This window comes from Salmo salar, chromosome ssa20 (genome assembly GCF_905237065.1).
Source record: "Salmo salar chromosome ssa20, Ssal_v3.1, whole genome shotgun sequence".
NCBI classification, from domain to species: Eukaryota; Metazoa; Chordata; class Actinopteri; order Salmoniformes; family Salmonidae; genus Salmo; species Salmo salar.
In genome coordinates, this window is record NC_059461.1 from 88,452,637 (window position 1) to 88,472,944 (window position 20,308).

The 20,308-nt window shown below is 43.5% G+C and overlaps 1 protein-coding gene across 6 annotated transcripts in view; it reads left to right on the forward strand.

The window, feature by feature from the left end:
- Positions 1 to 20,308, forward strand: part of LOC106581515 (protein CASP) — a 178,348-nt gene that overhangs the window by 58,349 nt on the left and 99,691 nt on the right. For all 6 annotated transcript variants that reach the window (XM_045704075.1, XM_045704070.1, XM_045704072.1 and 3 more), the window contains exons 3-6: positions 701 to 748; positions 7,631 to 7,709; positions 9,726 to 9,863; positions 13,555 to 13,678. In XM_045704075.1, the coding sequence (XP_045560031.1) occupies positions 701 to 748; positions 7,631 to 7,709; positions 9,726 to 9,863; positions 13,555 to 13,678 (389 nt within the window). The remainder of the gene's footprint in view (positions 1 to 700; positions 749 to 7,630; positions 7,710 to 9,725; positions 9,864 to 13,554; positions 13,679 to 20,308) is intronic.

Below are 20,308 nucleotides of genomic sequence, written 5' to 3' on the forward strand. Positions count from 1 at the left end.
GTGTAGTGTAATGTGCTGTAGTGTAATGTGCTGTGTAGTGTAATGTAGTGTAATGTGCTGTGTAGTGTAATGTAGTGTAATGTGCTGTGTAGTGTAGTGTAGTGTAATGTGCTGTGTAGTGTGCTGTGTAGTGTAGTGTAATGTGCTGTGTAGTGTAGTGTGGTGTGCTATAGTTTAGTGTAGTGTAATGTGTAGTGTAATGTAATGTGCATTGTAGTGTAATGTGCTGTGTAGTGTAGTGTGCTGTGTACTGTGCTGTGTAGTGCAGTGTCGTGTAGTGTAATGTGTATTGTAATGTGTAGTGTAGTGTAATGTGCTGTGTAGTGTAGTGTAATGTGCTGTGTAGTGTAGTGTAGTGTAGTGTAATGTGCTGTGTAGTGTGTAGTGTGTGCTCCGCTGCATCTCTACAGGGCTTTAGTCTAGCTAACTGACAGTGTGGATTTGCATGTTCCCAGAGATACACACTTCACCAGGAATCTAATAAAAAACCACTGGGTCATGCTCTAATGCCATGCAATGGGACTGGGGGGGTGCTGTAAATGTGCAAAATGTGCTATGAACAGGGTTGATGTGGTCAAACAGGCTCATGCCAGTGTGGGTGAAACTACATGATGTATAGATTAGTACTGTGTGTTTTATCAGTGTACTCAGTGACTCTGGGAAACGATCCATTGTAAACGGTTTCTTCTATGTCTTTCAGGATGTAAGGAAACAGGCGGCTCCTCTGCTCAAGAGTTTCCAGGGAGAGGTAAGACTTTTGTCTCTTTTGTATTACATAGATGTACTGTGTGAGTAGCATCTTGTATTGCAGTACATAGATGTACTATGTGAGTAACCTTTTGTATTGCAGTACATACACTGCCAGTCAAAAGTTTGTAAACACCTACTCATTCAAGGGTTTTTCTTTATTTGGACTATTTTCTACATTGTAGAATAACAGTGAAGACATCAAAACTATTAAATAACACATATGGAATCATGTAGTAACCAAAGAAGTGTTAAACAAATCAAAATATATTTTATATTTGATATTCTTCAAATAGTCACCCTTTGCCTTGATGACAGCTTTGCACACTCTTGGCATTCTCTCAACCAGCTTCACCTGGAATGCTTTTCCAACAGTCTTGAAGGAGTTTCCATATACTTGTTGGCTGCTTTTCCTTCACTCTGCGGTCCAACTCATCTCAAACCATCTCAAATGGGTTGAGGTCGGGGGATTGTGGAGGCCAGGTCATCTGATGCAGCACTCCATCACTCTCCTTCTTAGTCAAATACTGTACTGTGCGTAACCTCTTGTATTGCAGTACATAGATGTACCGTGAGTAACCTCTTGTATTGCAGTACATAGATGTACTGTGAGTAACCTCTTGTATTGCAGTACATAGATGTACTGTGAGTAACCTCTTGTATTGCAGTACATAGATGTACTGTGAGTAACCTCTTGTATTGCAGTACATAGATGTACTGTGAGTAACCTCTTGTATTCCAGTACATAGATGTACCGTGAGTAACCTCTTGTATTGCAGTACATAGATGTACTGTGAGTAACCTCTTGTATTCCAGTACATAGATGTACTGTGAGTAACCTCTTGTATTGCAGTACATAGATGTACTGTGAGTAACCTCTTGTATTGCAGTACATAGATGTACTGTGAGTAACCTCTTGTATTGCAGTACATAGATGTACTGTGAGTAACCTCTTGTATTGCAGTACATAGATGTACTGTGAGTAACCTCTTGTATTGCAGTACATAGATGTACTGTGAGTAACCTCTTGTATTGCAGTACATAGATGTACTGTGAGTAACCTCTTGTATTGCAGTACATAGATGTACTGTGAGTAACCTCTTGTATTGCAGTACATAGATGTACTGTGAGTAACCTCTTGTATTCCAGTACATAGATGTACCGTGAGTAACCTCTTGTATTGCAGTACATAGATGTACTGTGAGTAACCTCTTGTATTCCAGTACATAGATGTACTGTGAGTAACCTCTTGTATTGCAGTACATAGATGTACTGTGAGTAACCTCTTGTATTGCAGTACATAGATGTACTGTGAGTAACCTCTTGTATTGCAGTACATAGATGTACTGTGAGTAACCTCTTGTATTGCAGTACATAGATGTACTGTGAGTAACCTCTTGTATTGCAGTACATAGATGTACTGTGAGTAACCTCTTGTATTGCAGTACATAGATGTACTGTGAGTAACCTCTTGTATTGCAGTACATAGATGTACTGTGAGTAACCTCTTGTATTGCAGTACATAGATGTACTGTGTGAGTATCAGACATAAGAAGCTCAGGCAATCACACCAAACAGTTCAAACTATGCAGAGTTTTTTTCTACTTTCTCCTGTTTTTGTCATCTCTTCTCATTTCCTCGCTCTCTTCTCGCTCTCTTCTCGCTCTCTTCTCGCTCTCTTTCTCTCTCGCTCTTTCACTTGCTCTCTTTCTCGCTCGCTCTTTCACTCACTCACTCAATCTCTCTCTCTCTCTCTCTCTCTCTCTCTCTCTCTCTCTCTCTCTCTGTCTCTCTCTGTCTCTCTCTGTCTGTCTCTCTCTCTCTCTCTCTCTGTCTCTCTCTCTGTCTCTCTCTCTGTCTCTCTCTCTCTCTCTCTGTCTCTCTCTCTCTGTCTGTCTCTCTCTCTCTCTCTGTCTCTCTCTGTCTCTCTCTCTCTCTCTCTCTGTCTCTCTCTGTCTCTCTCTCTCTCTGCCACTCTGTGTCTCTCTCTCTCGCTGCCCCTGGCCATGTTTAAATTGCTTCCTGTGAAAAGAGACAGGACAAAAACCCTGGCATCAGCCAATCACAGTCCACTAATCTTTAATTCCTGTCATTCTGCATGGCTGCACGTTTCTATAGGGACGTTGTTTTTTATTTGAGGTTTTTATAAATCACTCATTTGTTCCCAGTGTTAACTAGTTGATGGGTTAATCAATACTGAAGTAATAATTCCCATATCAAGGCGTTTTCTCTTTCTGTGTGTGTATTTTGTGTTCTAAGACTTTCCTTGGTTATTCCCCTTGGAGTCAATTATACCTAGTTTCAGCATGCTGCTGATTTGTCCTCCTATATTATACCTAGTTTCAGCATGCTGCTGATTTGTCCTCCTATATTATACCTAGTTTCAGCATGCTGCTGATTTGTCCTCCTATATTATACCTAGTTTCAGCATGCTGCTGATTTGTCCTCCTATATTATACCTAGTTTCAGCATGCTGCTGATTTGTCCTCCTATATTATACCTAGTTTCAGCATGCTGCTGATTTGTCCTCCTATATTATACCTAGTTTCAGCATGCTGCTGATTTGTCCTCCTATATTATACCTAGTTTCAGCATGCTGCTGATTTGTCCTCCTATATTATACCTAGTTTCAGCATGCTGCTGATTTGTCCTCCTATATTATACCTAGTTTCAGCATGCTGCTGATTTGTCCTCCTATATTATACCTAGTTTCAGCATGCTGCTGATTTGTCCTCCTATATTATACCTAGTTTCAGCATGCTGCTGATTTGTCCTCCTATATTATACCTAGTTTCAGCATGCTGCTGATTTGTCCTCCTATATTATACCTAGTTTCAGCATGCTGCTGATTTGTCCTCCTATATTATACCTAGTTTCAGCATGCTGCTGATTTGTCCTCCTATATTATACCTAGTTTCAGCATGCTGCTGATTTGTCCTCCTATATTATACCTAGTTTCAGCATGCTGCTGATTTGTCCTCCTATATTTGGGTGTCAAAGGGCGTGTGTGTGTGGAAGATGCCGTTGTAAACTTGGGTTTTATGGGGGATCGAGTGAGTGGACATTCTAGTTTTACCCAATGATTTCACCTCCCTGAGCGCCACACACACACACACCCACACACCGACACACCGACACACCCACACACCCACACACCCACACACCGACACACACCGACACACACACACACACACACACACACCGACACACACACACCGACACACACACACACACACACACACACACACACACACACACACACACACACACACACACACACACAGAGAGATACCGTGACAGGCTGCCTTGCCGCAGGCCTGAGAATATTCCAGTGTAACATTGGGTTATGGTTCTTCTTTCTCAGCACAGTAGCCACTTATCATTTTATCAGCAGCTCCAGTCTGGTGGTGAGTTTTGACGTGGTTCAATGGTACACGTGTTGTTCAACTTGTCAGCTATATTCCGCTGTACTTACTGCGCACACACACACACTCTATGAGCACCTGCCTTGGTGACTTGTATTCTGATTGTTAGGCCTGATCATTGTGCCCTTAGCCTGTCAAATGAACCTGCTACATGTGGAATAGTATTAATATCATGTTGGAATTCCTCATGTTGTCAACCCTGTTATCCAGTTATCTATAGACCTGTTGTTGTCAACCCTGTTATCCAGTTATCTATAGACCTGTTGTTGTCAACCCTGTTATCCAGTTATCTATAGACCTGTTGTTGTCAACCCTGTTATCCAGTTATCTATAGACCTGTTGTTGTCAACCCTGTTATCCAGTTATCTATAGACCTGTTGTTGTCAACCCTGTTATCCAGTTATCTATAGACCTGTTGTTGTCAACCCTGTTATCCAGTTATCTATAGACCTGTTGTTGTCAACCCTGTTATCCAGTTATCTATAGACCTGTTGTTGTCAACCCTGTTATCCAGTTATCTATAGCCCTGTTGTTGTCAACCCTGTTATCCAGTTATCTATAGACCTGTTGTTGTCAACCCTGTTATCTATAGACCTGTTGTTGTCAACCCTGTTATCCAGTTATCTATAGACCTGTTGTTGTCAACCCTGTTATCCAGTTATCTATAGCCCTGTTGTTGTCAACCCTGTTATCCAGTTATCTATAGACCTGTTGTTGTCAACCCTGTTATCCAGTTATCTATAGACCTGTTGTTGTCAACCCTATTATCCAGTTATCTATAGACCTGTTGTTGTCAACCCTGTTATCCAGTTATCTATAGACCTGTTGTTGTCAACCCTGTTATCTATAGACCTGTTGTTGTCAACCCTGTTATCCAGTTATCTATAGACCTGTTGTTGTCAACCCTGTTATCTATAGACCTGTTGTTGTCAACCCTGTTATCCAGTTATCTATAGACCTGTTGTTGTCAACCCTGTTATCCAGTTATCTATAGACCTGTTGTTGTCAACCCTGTTATCCAGTTATCTATAGACCTGTTGTTGTCAACCCTGTTATCCAGTTATCTATAGACCTGTTGTTGTCAACCCTGTTATCCAGTTATCTATAGCCCTGTTGTTGTCAACCCTGTTATCCAGTTATCTATAGCCCTGTTGTTGTCAACCCTGTTATCTATAGACCTGTTGTTGTCAACCCTGTTATCCAGTTATCTATAGACCTGTTGTTGTCAACCCTGTTATCCAGTTATCTATAGCCCTGTTGTTGTCAACCCTGTTATCCAGTTATCTATAGCCCTGTTGTTGTCAACCCTGTTATCCAGTTATCTATAGACCTGTTGTTGTCAACCCTGTTATCCAGTTATCTATAGCCCTGTTGTTGTCAACCCTGTTATCCAGTTATCTATAGCCCTGTTGTTGTCAACCCTGTTATCCAGTTATCTATAGCCCTGTTGTTGTCAACCCTGTTATCCAGTTATCTATAGACCTGTTGTTGTCAACCCTGTTATCTATAGACCTGTTGTTGTCAACCCTGTTATCTATAGACCTGTTGTTGTCAACCCTGTTATCCAGTTATCTATAGACCTGTTGTTGTCAACCCTGTTATCCAGTTATCTATAGACCTGTTGTTGTCAACCCTGTTATCCAGTTATCTATAGACCTGTTGTTGTCAACCCTGTTATCTATAGACCTGTTGTTGTCAACCCTGTTATCTATAGACCTGTTGTTGTCAACCCTGTTATCCAGTTATCTATAGACCTGTTGTTGTCAACCCTGTTATCCAGTTATCTATAGCCCTGTTGTTGTCAACCCTGTTGTCTATGGAGGCTGTAATCGCTGGAAAAGGTGCTTCAACACACTACTGAGTAAAGGGTCTGAATACTTACGTAAATGTGATATTTCAGTTGTTTGTTTGTGCATTGGAAAAGGTATTCAGACCACTTGACTTGTTATATTTGCCTTTGATGTTGAAGCACACAGACTGGTGTTGTCCACCAGTGAATAAAAAGCATGGATAACCGCAATGGATTTTTTTTGTGGGGAACAAAATTGTATTGATAAGCTTTTATTAAAATGTTTTGCCTAAAGCCTGCATGTACCAGCTAACGGAAACCCTGGCGTGTGTCTGTGTGGCTCTGGCTGGGCAGCTGTTAACTGATAGCATTGTGGTTGAGTTTTACACGGCAGGGCCAGACAGACAGACGTGGTTAGCAACAGAAAGGCTGAACTGAACAGCTGAACTGAACGACTGAACGGCTGAACTGAACGGCTGAACTGAACGGCTGAACTGAACGGCTGAACTGAACAGCTGAACTGAACAGCTGAACTGAACAGCGTGTGAAGTAGAGAGAACTACTAGTTATTAGAGATCATCAGCATTCTTTTTTAAATTCTTTTTTATTTAACATTTATTTAACTAGGCAAGTCAGTTTAGAACAAATTCTTATTTACAATGACGGACTACCAGGGAACAGTGTCTGTTCAGGGGCAGAACGATAGATTTTTACCTTGTCAGCTCGGGGATTCAATCTTGCAACCTTTCGGTTACTAGTCCAACGCTCTAACCACTAGGCTACCTGCCTCTAACCACTAGGCTACCTGCCTCTAACCACTAGGCTACCTGCCTCTAACCACTAGGCTACCTGCCTCTAACCACTAGGCTACCTGCCTCTAACCACTAGGCTACCTGCCTCTAACCACTAGGCTACCTGCCTCTAACCACTAGGCTACCTGCCTCTAACCACTAGGCTACCTGCCTCTAACCGCTAGGCTACCTGCCTCTAACCGCTAGGCTACCTGCCTCTAGCTACCTGCCTCTAACCGCTAGGCTACCTGCCTCTAGCTACCTGCCTCTAACCGCTAGGCTACCTGCCTCTAACCGCTAGGCTACCTGCCTCTAACCGCTAGGCCACCAGCCTCTAACCGCTAGGCCACCAGCCTCTAACCGCTAGGCTACCTGCCTCTAACCGCTAGGCCACCAGCCTCTAACCGCTAGGCCACCTGCCTCTAACCGCTAGGCTACCTGCCTCTAACCGCTATGCCACCAGCCTCTAACCGCTAGGCTACCTGCCTCTAACCGCTAGGCTACCTGCCTCTAACCGCTAGGCTACCTGCCTCTAGCTACCTGCCTCTAACCGCTAGGCCACCTGCCTCTAACCGCTAGGCCACCTGCCTCTAACCGCTAGGCTACCTGCCTCTAACCGCTAGGCTACCTGCCTCTAACCGCTAGGCTACCTGCCTCTAACCACTAGGCTACCTGCCTCTAGCTACCTGCCTCTAACCGCTAGGCTACCTGCCTCTAACCGCTAGGCTACCTGCCGCCCCACATTATAGACATGCACATGGAACACACCAAAACGCAGCAGTGCTATTAGCTGTCAGTTTGTCCGTCTGCCTGTTTTGATTAAATTGTTCCTCTTTTCTCCTCTCTCCTCTCATCTTCTAATCCTATCCTCCTTTCAGATCGATGCCTTGAGCAAAAGAAGTAAAGAAGCAGAAGGTTCCTTCTTGAACGTCTACAAGAGATTGATTGATGTCCCAGGTAAGAGATGGAGAGGAGATGGTTGTCCCAGGTTAAGAGATGGAGAGGAGATCGTTGTCCCAGGTTAAGAGATGGAGAGGAGATGGTTGTCCCAGGTAAGAGATGGAGAGGAGATGGTTGTCCCAGGTAAGAGATGGAGAGGAGATGGTTGTCCCAGGTTAGAGAGGAGAGGAGATGGTTGTCTCAGGTTAAGAGATGGAGAGGAGATGGTTGTCCCAGGTTAAGAGATGGCGAGGAGATGGTTGTCCCAGGTAAGAGATGGAGAGGAGATGGTTGTCCCAGGTAAGAGATGGAGAGGAGATGGTTGTCCCAGGTTAGAGAGGAGAGGAGATGGTTGTCCCAGGTAAGAGATGGAGAGGAGATGGTTGTCCCAGGTTAAGAGATGGAGAGGAGATGGTTGTCCCAGGTAAGAGATGGAGAGGAGATGGTTGTCCCAGGTTAGAGAGGAGAGGAGATGGTTGTCCCAGGTTAGAGAGGAGAGAAGATGGTTGTCCCAGGTAAGAGATGGAGAGGAGATGGTTGTCCCAGGTTAAGAGAGGAGATGTTTGTCCCAGGTTAAGAGAGGAGATGGTTGTCCCAGGTTAAGAGAGGAGAGGAGATGGTTGTCCCAGGTTAAGAGAGGAGAGGAGATGGTTGTCCCAGGTTAGAGAGGAGAGAAGATGGTTGTCCCAGGTTAGAGAGGAGAGAAGATGGTTGTCCCAGGTAAGAGATGGAGAGGAGATGGTTAAGAGAGGAGATGTTTGTCCCAGGTTAAGAGAGGAGATGGTTGTCCCAGGTTAAGAGAGGAGAGGAGATGGTTGTCCCAGGTTAAGAGAGGAGAGGAGATGGTTGTCCCAGGTAAGAGATGGAGAGGAGATGGTTGTCCCAGGTTAAGAGATGGATGCTGTTTGTGTGTAGTACCAGGCCATCATCCACTCAGGTCGGTGACATGCTGTTTAGACTGCTCCTTCGTCCATAGAGACAGGCTCATCAGCGCTAACAGGGGAAGACAAAGCTGTAGAACTATATTTCATCCTCTGGGAATTGTGTGAGAATGACAGGTCACTCCTAGCACCATTTCTCTCTCTGCTGTATTTCTATGCTTTAGGCCTATTGTACCTGTAGTTTACTGTGGTGAGCATGGCTGTCCCAACCCTGGCTGGTCTGTTCTTAACTTCACACACCATAATGAGGTCATTTCATACATGCTCATTCAAAGTAATTATTATTTAAAAAAATGTTTTAAATGTAACTAGGCAAGTTAGTTAAGAACAAATTCTTATTTACAATGACGGTCTACTCCGGCTAAACCCAGACGACGCTGGGCCAATTGTGCGCCTCCCTATGGGACTCCCGATCACGGCCGGGTGCGATACAGCCTGGATAGCTTGTTGTTGTGGATGTTGTGTGTTGAGGCCTACACACACACACACACACACACACACACACACACACACACTGCTCATTTTGCGGGGATGATGATGTGCATCACTCTCCCATCACTTCCTACTTTACGCCTGTCAATCACCCGTCCCCCACCGGTGAGGACCAATCAGACTGAATGACTGACAAGCCCAACTTTATCAGAGCAACAGACAACACTGCTCCGCAAATCAGCTCTGACTTAAACTAGTGTCACATAGGGAATCACAAAATGCTTCCTCTGTCTCTGAATTCAAAGGGCTTTATTGGCATGGGAAACATCTCTCTCTGAATTCAAAGGGATTTATTGGCATGGGAAACATCTCTCTGAATTTAAAGGGATTTATTGGCATGGGAAACATCTGTCTCTCTGAATTTAAAGGGATTTATTGGCATGGGAAACATCTCTCTGAATTTAAAGGGATTTATTGGCATGGGAAGCATCTCTCTCAGCACTACAGCGTAGTAGAGTAGGGTGGATGACTGTATCTTAACTGCTCTTGTTCCTCAACAGGACCACTCCTCCCTGCACTAGCTAGCTGTGTGTGTGTGTGTGTGTGTGTGTGTGTGTGTGTGTGCGTGCGTGCGTGTAACCTAGTGTGTGTGTTTTCTCAGATCCCGCCCCTGTGCTGGAGTTGGTTCAGCAGTTACAGCTGAAGCTCCAGCGGATGCACGACATCGAGACAGAGAACCTCAAACTCCGAGAGACTCTGGAGGAGTACAACAAAGAGTTTGCCGAGGTCAAGAACCAGGGTGAGTCACTCTCTCTCACAAACCAATAAAATGGCGGGAGCAGGGAGGAAGGAAAGAGGTGTGCCAGACACACTGGAATATTTCCTCTAGAAACCCTGAAGGATCCAGATCATAGGAGAGGGGGGGATGAAGAGGAGAAGGGGGGATGGAGGGGGGGACGAAGAGGAGAGGGGGGGGACGAAGAGGAGAGAGCGAGAGAGGGGGGGGACGAAGAGGAGAGAGCGAGAGAGGGAGGGGGACGAAGCGGAGAGGGAGGGAGGGGGATGAAGAGGAGCGGGAGGGGGACGAAGAGGAGAGGGAGGGGGACGAAGAGGAGAGGGAGGGGGACGAAGAGGAAAGAGAGAGAGGGGGGATGAAGAGGTGAGAGAGAGGGGATGAAGAGGAGGGGGGATGAAGAGGAGAAAGAGGAGGGGGATGAAGAGGAGAGGGAGAGAGAGAGAGGGGGATGAAGAGGAGAGGGAGACGGAGGATGTCGAGAGGGAGATGGAGGGATGTCGAGACAGAGAGCTCAGTTAATTGGAACAGCTCAATAGCAGCAGTGTTCTATTCTGTTATTGATTATTCTACTCTCTAATCCGTTATCCTTTCAGACTGAATAGACCCCCCCACACACACACACACACACACACACACACACACACACACACACACACACACACACACACACACACACACACACACACACACACACACACACACACACACCCAGACAGAGAACCACACACACACACACACACACACACACACAGAGAGAGAAACCCTCAGCAGTTGACATTGATCCCAGCATCCTAAATGGTTAAGATGTTAAACAGCGGCAGGGTAAGAGGACTCTGAAAGAACTCTCCACTATTGATTGTGTGTCAGAACAGGGAGAATGGAGTTTAAATCACTCACTCGTTCACAGTGCTGAGAACTCTCAATCTTTATCTCACTTCCTTAAAGACATCTACCTATTAGATGGCTGCTTTTCATCTCTGTGGTTTCCCGTCTGTGGTTTCCCTTCTGTGGTTTCCTTAGCAGGGTATGGGGTATCAGCACAGCCAGCCAGACATCCCTCAGCAGGGTATGGGGTATCAGCACAGCCAGCCAGACATCCCTCAGCAGGGTATGGGGTATCAGCACAGCCAGCCAGACATCCCTCAGCAGGGTATGGGGTATCAGCACAGCCAGCCAGCCAGACATCCCTCAGCAGGGTATGGGGTATCAGCACAGCCAGCCAGACATCCCTCAGCAGGGTATGGGGTATCAGCACAGCCAGCCAGACATCCCTCAGCAGGGTATGGGGTATCAGCACAGCCAGCCAGATCCCTCAGCAGGGTATGGGGTATCAGCACAGCCAGCCAGACATCCCTCATCAGGGTATGGGGTATCAACACAGCCAGCCAGATCCCTCAGCAGGGTATGGGGTATCAGCACAGCCAGCCAGATCCCTCAGCAGGGTATGGGGTATCAACACAGCCAGCCAGACATCCCTCAGCAGGGTATGGGGTATCAGCACAGCCAGCCAGACATCCCTCAGCAGGGTATGGGGTATCAGCACAGCCAGCCAGACATCCCTCAGCAGGGTATGGGGTATCAGCACAGCCAGCCAGATCCCTCAGCAGGGTATGGGGTATCAGCACAGCCAGCCAGATCCCTCAGCAGGGTATGGGGTATCAGCACAGCCAGCCAGATCCCTCAGCAGGGTATGGGGTATCAGCACAGCCAGCCAGATCCCTCAGCAGGGTATGGGGTATCAGCACAGCCAGCCAGATCCCTCAGCAGGGTATGGGGTATCAACACAGCCAGCCAGACATCCCTCAGCAGGGTATGGGGTATCAACACAGCCAGCCAGACATCCCTCAGCAGGGGTATGGGGTATCAGCACAGCCAGCCAGACATCCCTCAGCAGGGGTATGGGGTATCAACACAGCCAGCCAGACATCCCTCAGCAGGGTATGGGGTATCGACACAGCCAGCCAGACATCCCTCAGCAGGGTATGGGGTATCAACACAGCCAGCCAGATCCCTCAGCAGGGTATGGGGTATCAACACAGCCAGCCAGATCCCTCAGCAGGGTATGGGGTATCAACACAGCCAGCCAGATCCCTCAGCAGGGTATGAGGTATCAGCTTGAATCTACTCTGAATGCAGACATTAAATGTACTCTTAGAGACAGCAGAAATGAAACGGGCTAGGTTGGGTCTGCTCTGCGGCCTGTGTGTTGACAGACGAGGATGCGAGGTTATGATGGCGAGGGTTTGTGCAGGTGGCAGATTGAAGAGAGTAAGGCTGGTGTTGACATACTAACTCTCTGGGATTGACATAAAAGGAGCACTCTGTTTGTGCTTAAAACAGCTGATATTTCATGACACATGAACAGGTTTACCTTTTTGTTATGAATCACCTCGCTGATGAAAGTGAGCCTGTTCATGTCCCGCCAGTGAATATCGTCTGGCTTTATGCAGAAACAGACCTCCCTTTTCTTTATTTCCTGGGATAGTCACCTGTTCAAGTGTCCTAGGGGAAGGAATTTGTTTGGGATTTCAAATCCCTCGGGTTGATCACCTGATTGGCCTTTTAGTTTCAAGCTAGGGTGAATCCTGTTTGTAATATTCCTTTCATTAAGGGACATCGTCATGTCTTCCACCCTCTCTCTCATGGTGTATTCTCTTTCCTGTCTTCCACCCTCTCTCTCTCATGGTGTCTTCTCTTTCCTGTCTTCCACCCTCTCTCTCTCATGGTGTCTTCTCTTTCCTGTCTTCCACCCTCTCTCTCTCATGCTGTATTCTCTTTCCTGTCTTCCACCCTCTCTCTCTCTCTCTCTCATGTTGTCTTCTCTTTCCTGACTTCCACCCTCTCTCTCTCATGGTGTCTTCTCTTTCCTGTCTTCCACCCTCTCTCTCTCATGGTGTCTTCTCTTTCCTGTCTTCCACCCTCTCTCTCTCATGGTGTCTTCTCTTTCCTGTCTTCCACCCTCTCTCTCATGGTGTATTCTCTTTCCTGTCTTCCACCCTCTCTCTCTCTCTCATGTTGTCTTCTCTTTCCTGACTTCCACCCTCTCTCTCTCATGCTGTATTCTCAACCCCTCTCCCTCTTTCCTGTCTTCCACCCTCTCTCTCATGGTGTATTCTCTTTCCTGTCTTCCACCCTCTCTCTCTCATGCTGTATTCTCTTTCCTGTCTTCCACCCTCTCTCTCTCATGGTGTCTTCTCTTTCCTGTCTTCCACCCTCTCTCTCTCATGGTGTCTTCTCTTTCCTGTCTTCCACCCTCTCTCTCATGGTGTATTCTCTTTCCTGTCTTCCACCCTCTCTCTCTCTCTCATGTTGTCTTCTCTTTCCTGACTTCCACCCTCTCTCTCTCATGCTGTATTCTCAACCCCTCTCCCTCTTTCCTGTCTTCCACCCTCTCTCTCATGGTGTATTCTCTTTCCTGTCTTCCACCCTCTCTCTCTCATGCTGTATTCTCTTTCCTGTCTTCCACCCTCTCTCTCTCATGCTGTATTCTCAACCCCTCTCCCTCTTTCCTGTCTTCCACCCTCTCTCTCTCATGCTGTATTCTCAACCCCTCTCCCTCTTTCCTGTCTTCCACCCTCTCTCTCTCATGCTGTATTCTCAACCTCTCTCCCTCTTTCCTGTCTTCTCACCCCCTCTCCCTCTTTCCTGTCTTCCACCCTCTCTCTCTCATGGTGTCTTCTCTCTCCTGGTCTAGAGGTGACTATTAAAGCGCTGAAGGAGAAGATCCGGGACTATGAGCAGTCCCTGAAGAACCAGGCTGAGAACCTGGTCCAGGAGAAACAAGTCCAGCTCCACAATGACTATGCAGAGAAGGAGAGGTGAGTTACAGTATCTACTAGGAATATAGAGAGGTGAGTTACAGTATCTACTAGGAATATAGAGAGGAGAGTTACAGTATCTACTAGGAATATAGAGAGGAGAGTTACAGTATCTACTAGGAATATAGAGAGGAGAGTTACAGTATCTACTAGGAATATAGAGAGGAGAGTTACAGTATCTACTAGGAATATAGAGAGGAGAGTTACAGTATCTACTAGGAATATAGAGAGGAGAGTTACAGTATCTACTAGGAATATAGAGAGGAGAGTTACAGTATCTACTAGGAATATAGAGAGGAGAGTTACAGTATCTACTAGGAATATAGAGGAGAGTTACAGTATCTACTAGGAATAGAGAGGAGAGTTACAGTATCTACTAGGAATATAGAGAGGAGAGTTACAGTATCTACTAGGAATATAGAGAGGAGAGTTACAGTATCTACTAGGAATAGAGAGGAGAGTTACAGTATCTACTAGGAATATAGAGAGGAGAGTTACAGTATCTACTAGGAATATAGAGAGGAGAGTTACAGTATCTACTAGGAATATAGAGAGGAGAGTTACAGTATCTACTAGGAATATAGAGAGGAGAGTTACAGTATCTACTAGGAATATAGAGGAGAGTTACAGTATCTACTAGGAATATAGAGGAGAGTTACAGTATCTACTAGGAATATAGAGAGGAGAGTTACAGTATCTACTAGGAATATAGAGGAGAGTTACAGTATCTACTAGGAATATAGAGGAGAGTTACAGTATCTACTAGGAATATAGAGGAGAGTTACAGTATCTACTAGGAATATAGAGGAGAGTTACAGTATCTACTAGGAATATAGAGAGGAGAGTTACAGTATCTACTAGGAATATAGAGAGGAGAGTTACAGTATCTACTAGGAATATAGAGAGGAGAGTTACAGTATCTACTAGGAATATAGAGAGGAGAGTTACAGTATCTACTAGGAATATAGAGAGGAGAGTTACAGTATCTACTAGGAATATAGAGAGGAGAGTTACAGTATCTACTAGGAATATAGAGAGGAGAGTTACAGTATCTACTAGGAATATAGAGAGGAGAGTTACAGTATCTACTAGGAATATAGAGAGGAGAGTTACAGTATCTACTAGGAATATAGAGAGGAGAGTTACAGTATCTACTAGGAATATAGAGAGGAGAGTTACAGTATCTACTAGGAATATAGAGAGGAGAGTTACAGTATCTACTAGGAATATAGAGAGGAGAGGTGAGTTACAATATCTACTAGGAATATAGAGAGGAGAGTTACAGTATCTACTAGGAATATAGTGAGGAGAGTTACAGTATCTACTAGGAATATAGAGAGGAGAGTTACAGTATCTACTAGGAATATAGAGAGGAGAGTTACAGTATCTACTAGGAATATAGAGAGGAGAGTTACAGTATCTACTAGGAATATAGAGAGGAGAGTTACAGTATCTACTAGGAATATAGAGAGGAGAGGTGAGTTACAATATCTACTAGGAATATAGAGAGGAGAGGTGAGTTACAGTATCTACTAGGAATATAGAGAGGTGAGTTACAGTATCTACTAGGAATATAGAGAGGAGAGTTACAGTATCTACTAGGAATATAGAGAGGAGAGTTACAGTATCTACTAGGAATATAGAGAGGAGAGGTGAGTTACAGTATCTACTAGGAATATAGAGAGGAGAGGTGAGTTACAGTATCTACTAGGAATATAGAGAGGAGAGTTACAGTATCTACTAGGAATGTAGAGAGGAGAGTTACAGTATCTACTAGGAATATAGAGAGGAGAGTTACTGTGTCTACTAGGAATATGGAGAGGAGAGGAGAGTTACAGTATCTACTAGGAATATAGAGAGGAGAGTTACAGTATCTACTAGGAATATAGAGAGGAGAGTTACAGTATCTACTAGGAATGTAGAGAGGAGAGTTACTGTGTCTACTAGGAATATGGAGAGGAGAGTTACAGTATCTACTAGGAATATAGAGAGGAGAGGAGAGTTACAGTATCTATTAGGAATATAGAGAGGAGAGTTACAGTATCTACTAGGAATGTAGAGAGGAGAGTTACTGTGTCTACTAGGAATATGGAGAGGAGAGTTACTGTGTCTACTAGGAATATGGAGAGGAGAGTTACAGTATCTACTAGGAATATAGAGAGGAGAGTTACAGTATCTACTAGGAATATAGAGAGGAGAGTTACAGTATCTACTAGGAATGTAGAGAGGAGAGTTACAGTATCTACTAGGAATATAGAGAGGAGAGGAGAGTTAGTGTCTACTAGGAATATAGAGGGGAGAGTTACAGTATCTACTAGGAATATAGAGAGGAGAGCTACAGTATCTACTAGGAATATAGAGAGGAGAGCTACAGTATCTACTAGGAATATAGAGAGGAGAGTTACAGTATCTACTAGGAATATAGAGAGGAGAGTTACAGTATCTACTAGGAATATAGAGAGGAGAGTTACAGTATCTACTAGGAATATAGAGAGGAGAGTTACAGTATCTACTAGGAATATAGAGAGGAGAGTTACAGTATCTACTAGGAATATAGAGAGGAGAGTTACAGTATCTACTAGGAATATAGAGAGGAGAGTTACAGTATCTACTAGGAATATAGAGAGGAGAGTTACAGTATCTACTAGGAATATAGAGAGGAGAGTTACAGTATCTACTAGGAATATAGAGAGGAGAGTTACAGTATCTACTAGGAATATAGAGAGGAGAGTTACAGTATCTACTAGGAATATATAGAGGAGAGTTACAGTATCTACTAGGAATATAGAGAGGAGAGTTACAGTATCTACTAGGAATATAGAGAGGAGAGTTACAGTATCTACTAGGAATATAGAGAGGTGAGTTACAGTATCTACTAGGAATATAGAGGAGAGTTACAGTATCTACTAGGAATATAGAGAGGAGAGTTACAGTATCTACTAGGAATATAGAGAGGAGAGTTACAGTATCTACTAGGAATATAGAGAGGAGAGTTACAGTATCTACTAGGAATATAGAGAGGAGAGTTACAGTATCTACTAGGAATATAGAGAGGAGAGTTACAGTATCTACTAGGAATATAGAGAGGAGAGTTACAGTATCTACTAGGAATATAGAGAGGAGAGTTACAGTATCTACTAGGAATATAGAGAGGAGAGTTACAGTATCTACTAGGAATATAGAGAGGAGAGTTACAGTATCTACTAGGAATATAGAGAGGAGAGTTACAGTATCTACTAGGAATATAGAGAGGAGAGTTACAGTATCTACTAGGAATGTAGAGAGGAGAGTTACAGTATCTACTAGGAATGTAGAGAGGAGAGTTACAGTATCTACTAGGAATGTAGAGAGGAGAGTTACAGTATCTACTAGGAATATAGAGAGGAGAGGAGAGTTACAGTATCTACTAGGAATATAGAGAGGAGAGTTATAGTATCTACTAGGAATATAGAGAGGAGAGTTACAGTATCTACTAGGAATATAGAGAGGAGAGTTACAGTATCTACTAGGAATATAGAGAGGAGAGTTACAGTATCTACTAGGAATATAGAGAGGAGAGTTACAGTATCTACTAGGAATATAGAGAGGAGAGTTACAGTATCTACTAGGAATATAGAGAGGAGAGTTACAGTGTCTACTAGGAATATAGAGAGGAGAGTTACAGTATCTACTAGGAATATAGAGAGGAGAGGAGAGTTAGTGTCTACTAGGAATATAGAGAGGAGCGGAGAGTTACAGTATCTACTAGGAATATAGAGAGGAGCGGAGAGTTACAGTATCTACTAGGAATATAGAGAGGAGCGGAGAGTTACAGTATCTACTAGGAATATAGAGAGGAGAGGAGAGTTACAGTATCTACTAGGAATATAGAGAGGAGAGTTACAGTATCTACTAGGAATATAGAGAGGAGAGTTACAGTATCTACTAGGAATATAGAGAGGAGAGGAGAGTTACAGTATCTACTAGGAATATAGAGAGGAGAGTTACAGTATCTACTAGGAATATAGAGAGAAGAGGAGAGCTACAGTATCTACTAGGAATATAGAGAGGTGAGTTACAGTATCTACTAGGAATATAGAGAGGTGAGTTACAGTATCTACTAGGAATATAGAGAGGAGAGTTACAGTATCTACTAGGAATATAGAGAGGAGAGTTACAGTATCTACTAGGAATATAGAGAGGAGAGTTACAGTATCTACTAGGAATATAGAGAGGAGAGTTACAGTATCTACTAGGAATATAGAGAGGAGAGTTACAGTATCTACTAGGAATATAGAGAGGAGAGGAGAGTTACAGTATCTACTAGGAATATAGAGAGGAGAGGAGAGTTACAGTATCTACTAGGAATATAGAGAGGAGAGTTACAGTATCTACTAGGAATATAGAGAGGAGAGGAGAGTTACAGTATCTACTAGGAATATAGAGAGGAGAGTTACAGTATCTACTAGGAATATAGAGAGGAGAGTTACAGTATCTACTAGGAATATAGAGAGGAGAGTTACAGTATCTACTAGGAATATAGAGAGGAGAGTTACAGTATCTACTAGGAATATAGAGAGGAGAGGTGAGTTACAATATCTACTAGGAATATAGAGAGGAGAGGTGAGTTACAATATCTACTAGGAATATAGAGGAGTTACAGTATCTACTAGGAATGTAGAGAGGAGAGTTACAGTATCTACTAGGAATATAGAGAGGAGAGTTACTGTGTCTACTAGGAATATGGAGAAGAGAGGAGAGTTACAGTATCTACTAGGAATATAGAGAGGAGAGTTACAGTATCTACTAGGAATATAGAGAGGAGAGTTACAGTATCTACTAGGAATGTAGAGAGGAGAGTTACTGTGTCTACTAGGAATATGGAGAGGAGAGTTACTGTGTCCACTAGGAATATGGAGAGGAGAGTTACAGTATCTACTAGGAATATGGAGAGGAGAGCTACAGTATCTACTAGGAATATAGAGCGGAGAGTTACAGTATCTACTAGGAATATAGAGAGGAGAGTTACAGTATCTACTAGGAATATAGAGAGGAGCGGAGAGTTACAGTATCTATTAGGAATATAGAGAGGAGAGGAGAGTTACAGTATCTACTAGGAATATGGAGAGGAGAGTTACAGTATCTACTAGGAATATAGAGAGGAGAGGAGAGTTACAGTATCTATTAGGAATATAGAGAGGAGAGTTACAGTATCTACTAGGAATGTAGAGAGGAGAGTTACTGTGTCTACTAGGAATATGGAGAGGAGAGTTACTGTGTCTACTAGGAATATGGAGAGGAGAGTTACAGTATCTACTAGGAATATAGAGAGGAGAGTTACAGTATCTACTAGGAATATAGAGAGGAGAGTTACAGTATCTACTAGGAATGTAGAGAGGAGAGTTACAGTATCTACTAGGAATATAGAGAGGAGAGGAGAGTTAGTGTCTACTAGGAATATAGAGGGGAGAGTTACAGTATCTACTAGGAATATAGAGAGGAGAGTTACAGTATCTACTAGGAATGTAGAGAGGAGAGTTACAGTATCTACTAGGAATGTAGAGAGGAGAGTTACAGTATCTACTAGGAATATAGAGAGGAGAGTTACTGTGTCTACTAGGAATATGGAGAGGAGAGGAGAGTTACTGTGTCTACTAGGAATATGGAGAGGAGAGGAGAGTTACAGTATCTACTAGGAATATAGAGAGGAGAGTTACAGTATCTACTAGGAATATAGAGAGGAGAGTTACAGTATCTACTAGGAATATAGAGAGGAGAGTTACTGTGTCTACTAGGAATATGGAGAGGAGAGGAGAGTTAGTGTCTACTAGGAATATGGATAGGAGAGGAGAGTTACAGTATCTACTAGGAATATAGAGAGGAGAGCTACAGTATCTACTAGGAATATAGAGAGGAGAGCTACAGTATCTACTAGGAATATAGAGAGGAGAGTTACAGTATCTACTAGGAATATAGAGAGGAGAGTTACAGTATCTACTAGGAATATAGAGAGGAGAGTTACAGTATCTACTAGGAATATAGAGAGGAGAGTTACAGTATCTACTAGGAATATAGAGAGGAGAGTTACAGTATCTACTAGGAATATAGAGAGGAGAGTTACAGTATCTACTAGGAATATAGAGAGGAGAGTTACAGTATCTACTAGGAATATAGAGAGGAGAGTTACAGTATCTACTAGGAATATAGAGAGGAGAGTTACAGTATCTACTAGGAATATAGAGAGGAGAGTTACAGTATCTACTAGGAATATAGAGAGGAGAGTTACAGTATCTACTAGGAATATAGAGAGGAGAGTTACAGTATCTACTAGGAATATAGAGAGGAGAGTTACAGTATCTACTAGGAATATAGAGAGGAGAGTTACAGTATCTACTAGGAATATAGAGAGGAGAGTTACAGTATCTACTAGGAATATAGAGAGGAGAGTTACAGTATCTACTAGGAATATAGAGAGGAGAGTTACAGTATCTACTAGGAATATAGAGAGGAGAGTTACAGTATCTACTAGGAATATAGAGAGGAGAGTTACAGTATCTACTAGGAATGTAGAGAGGAGAGTTACAGTATCTACTAGGAATGTAGAGAGGAGAGGAGAGTTACAGTATCTACTAGGAATATAGAGAGGAGAGT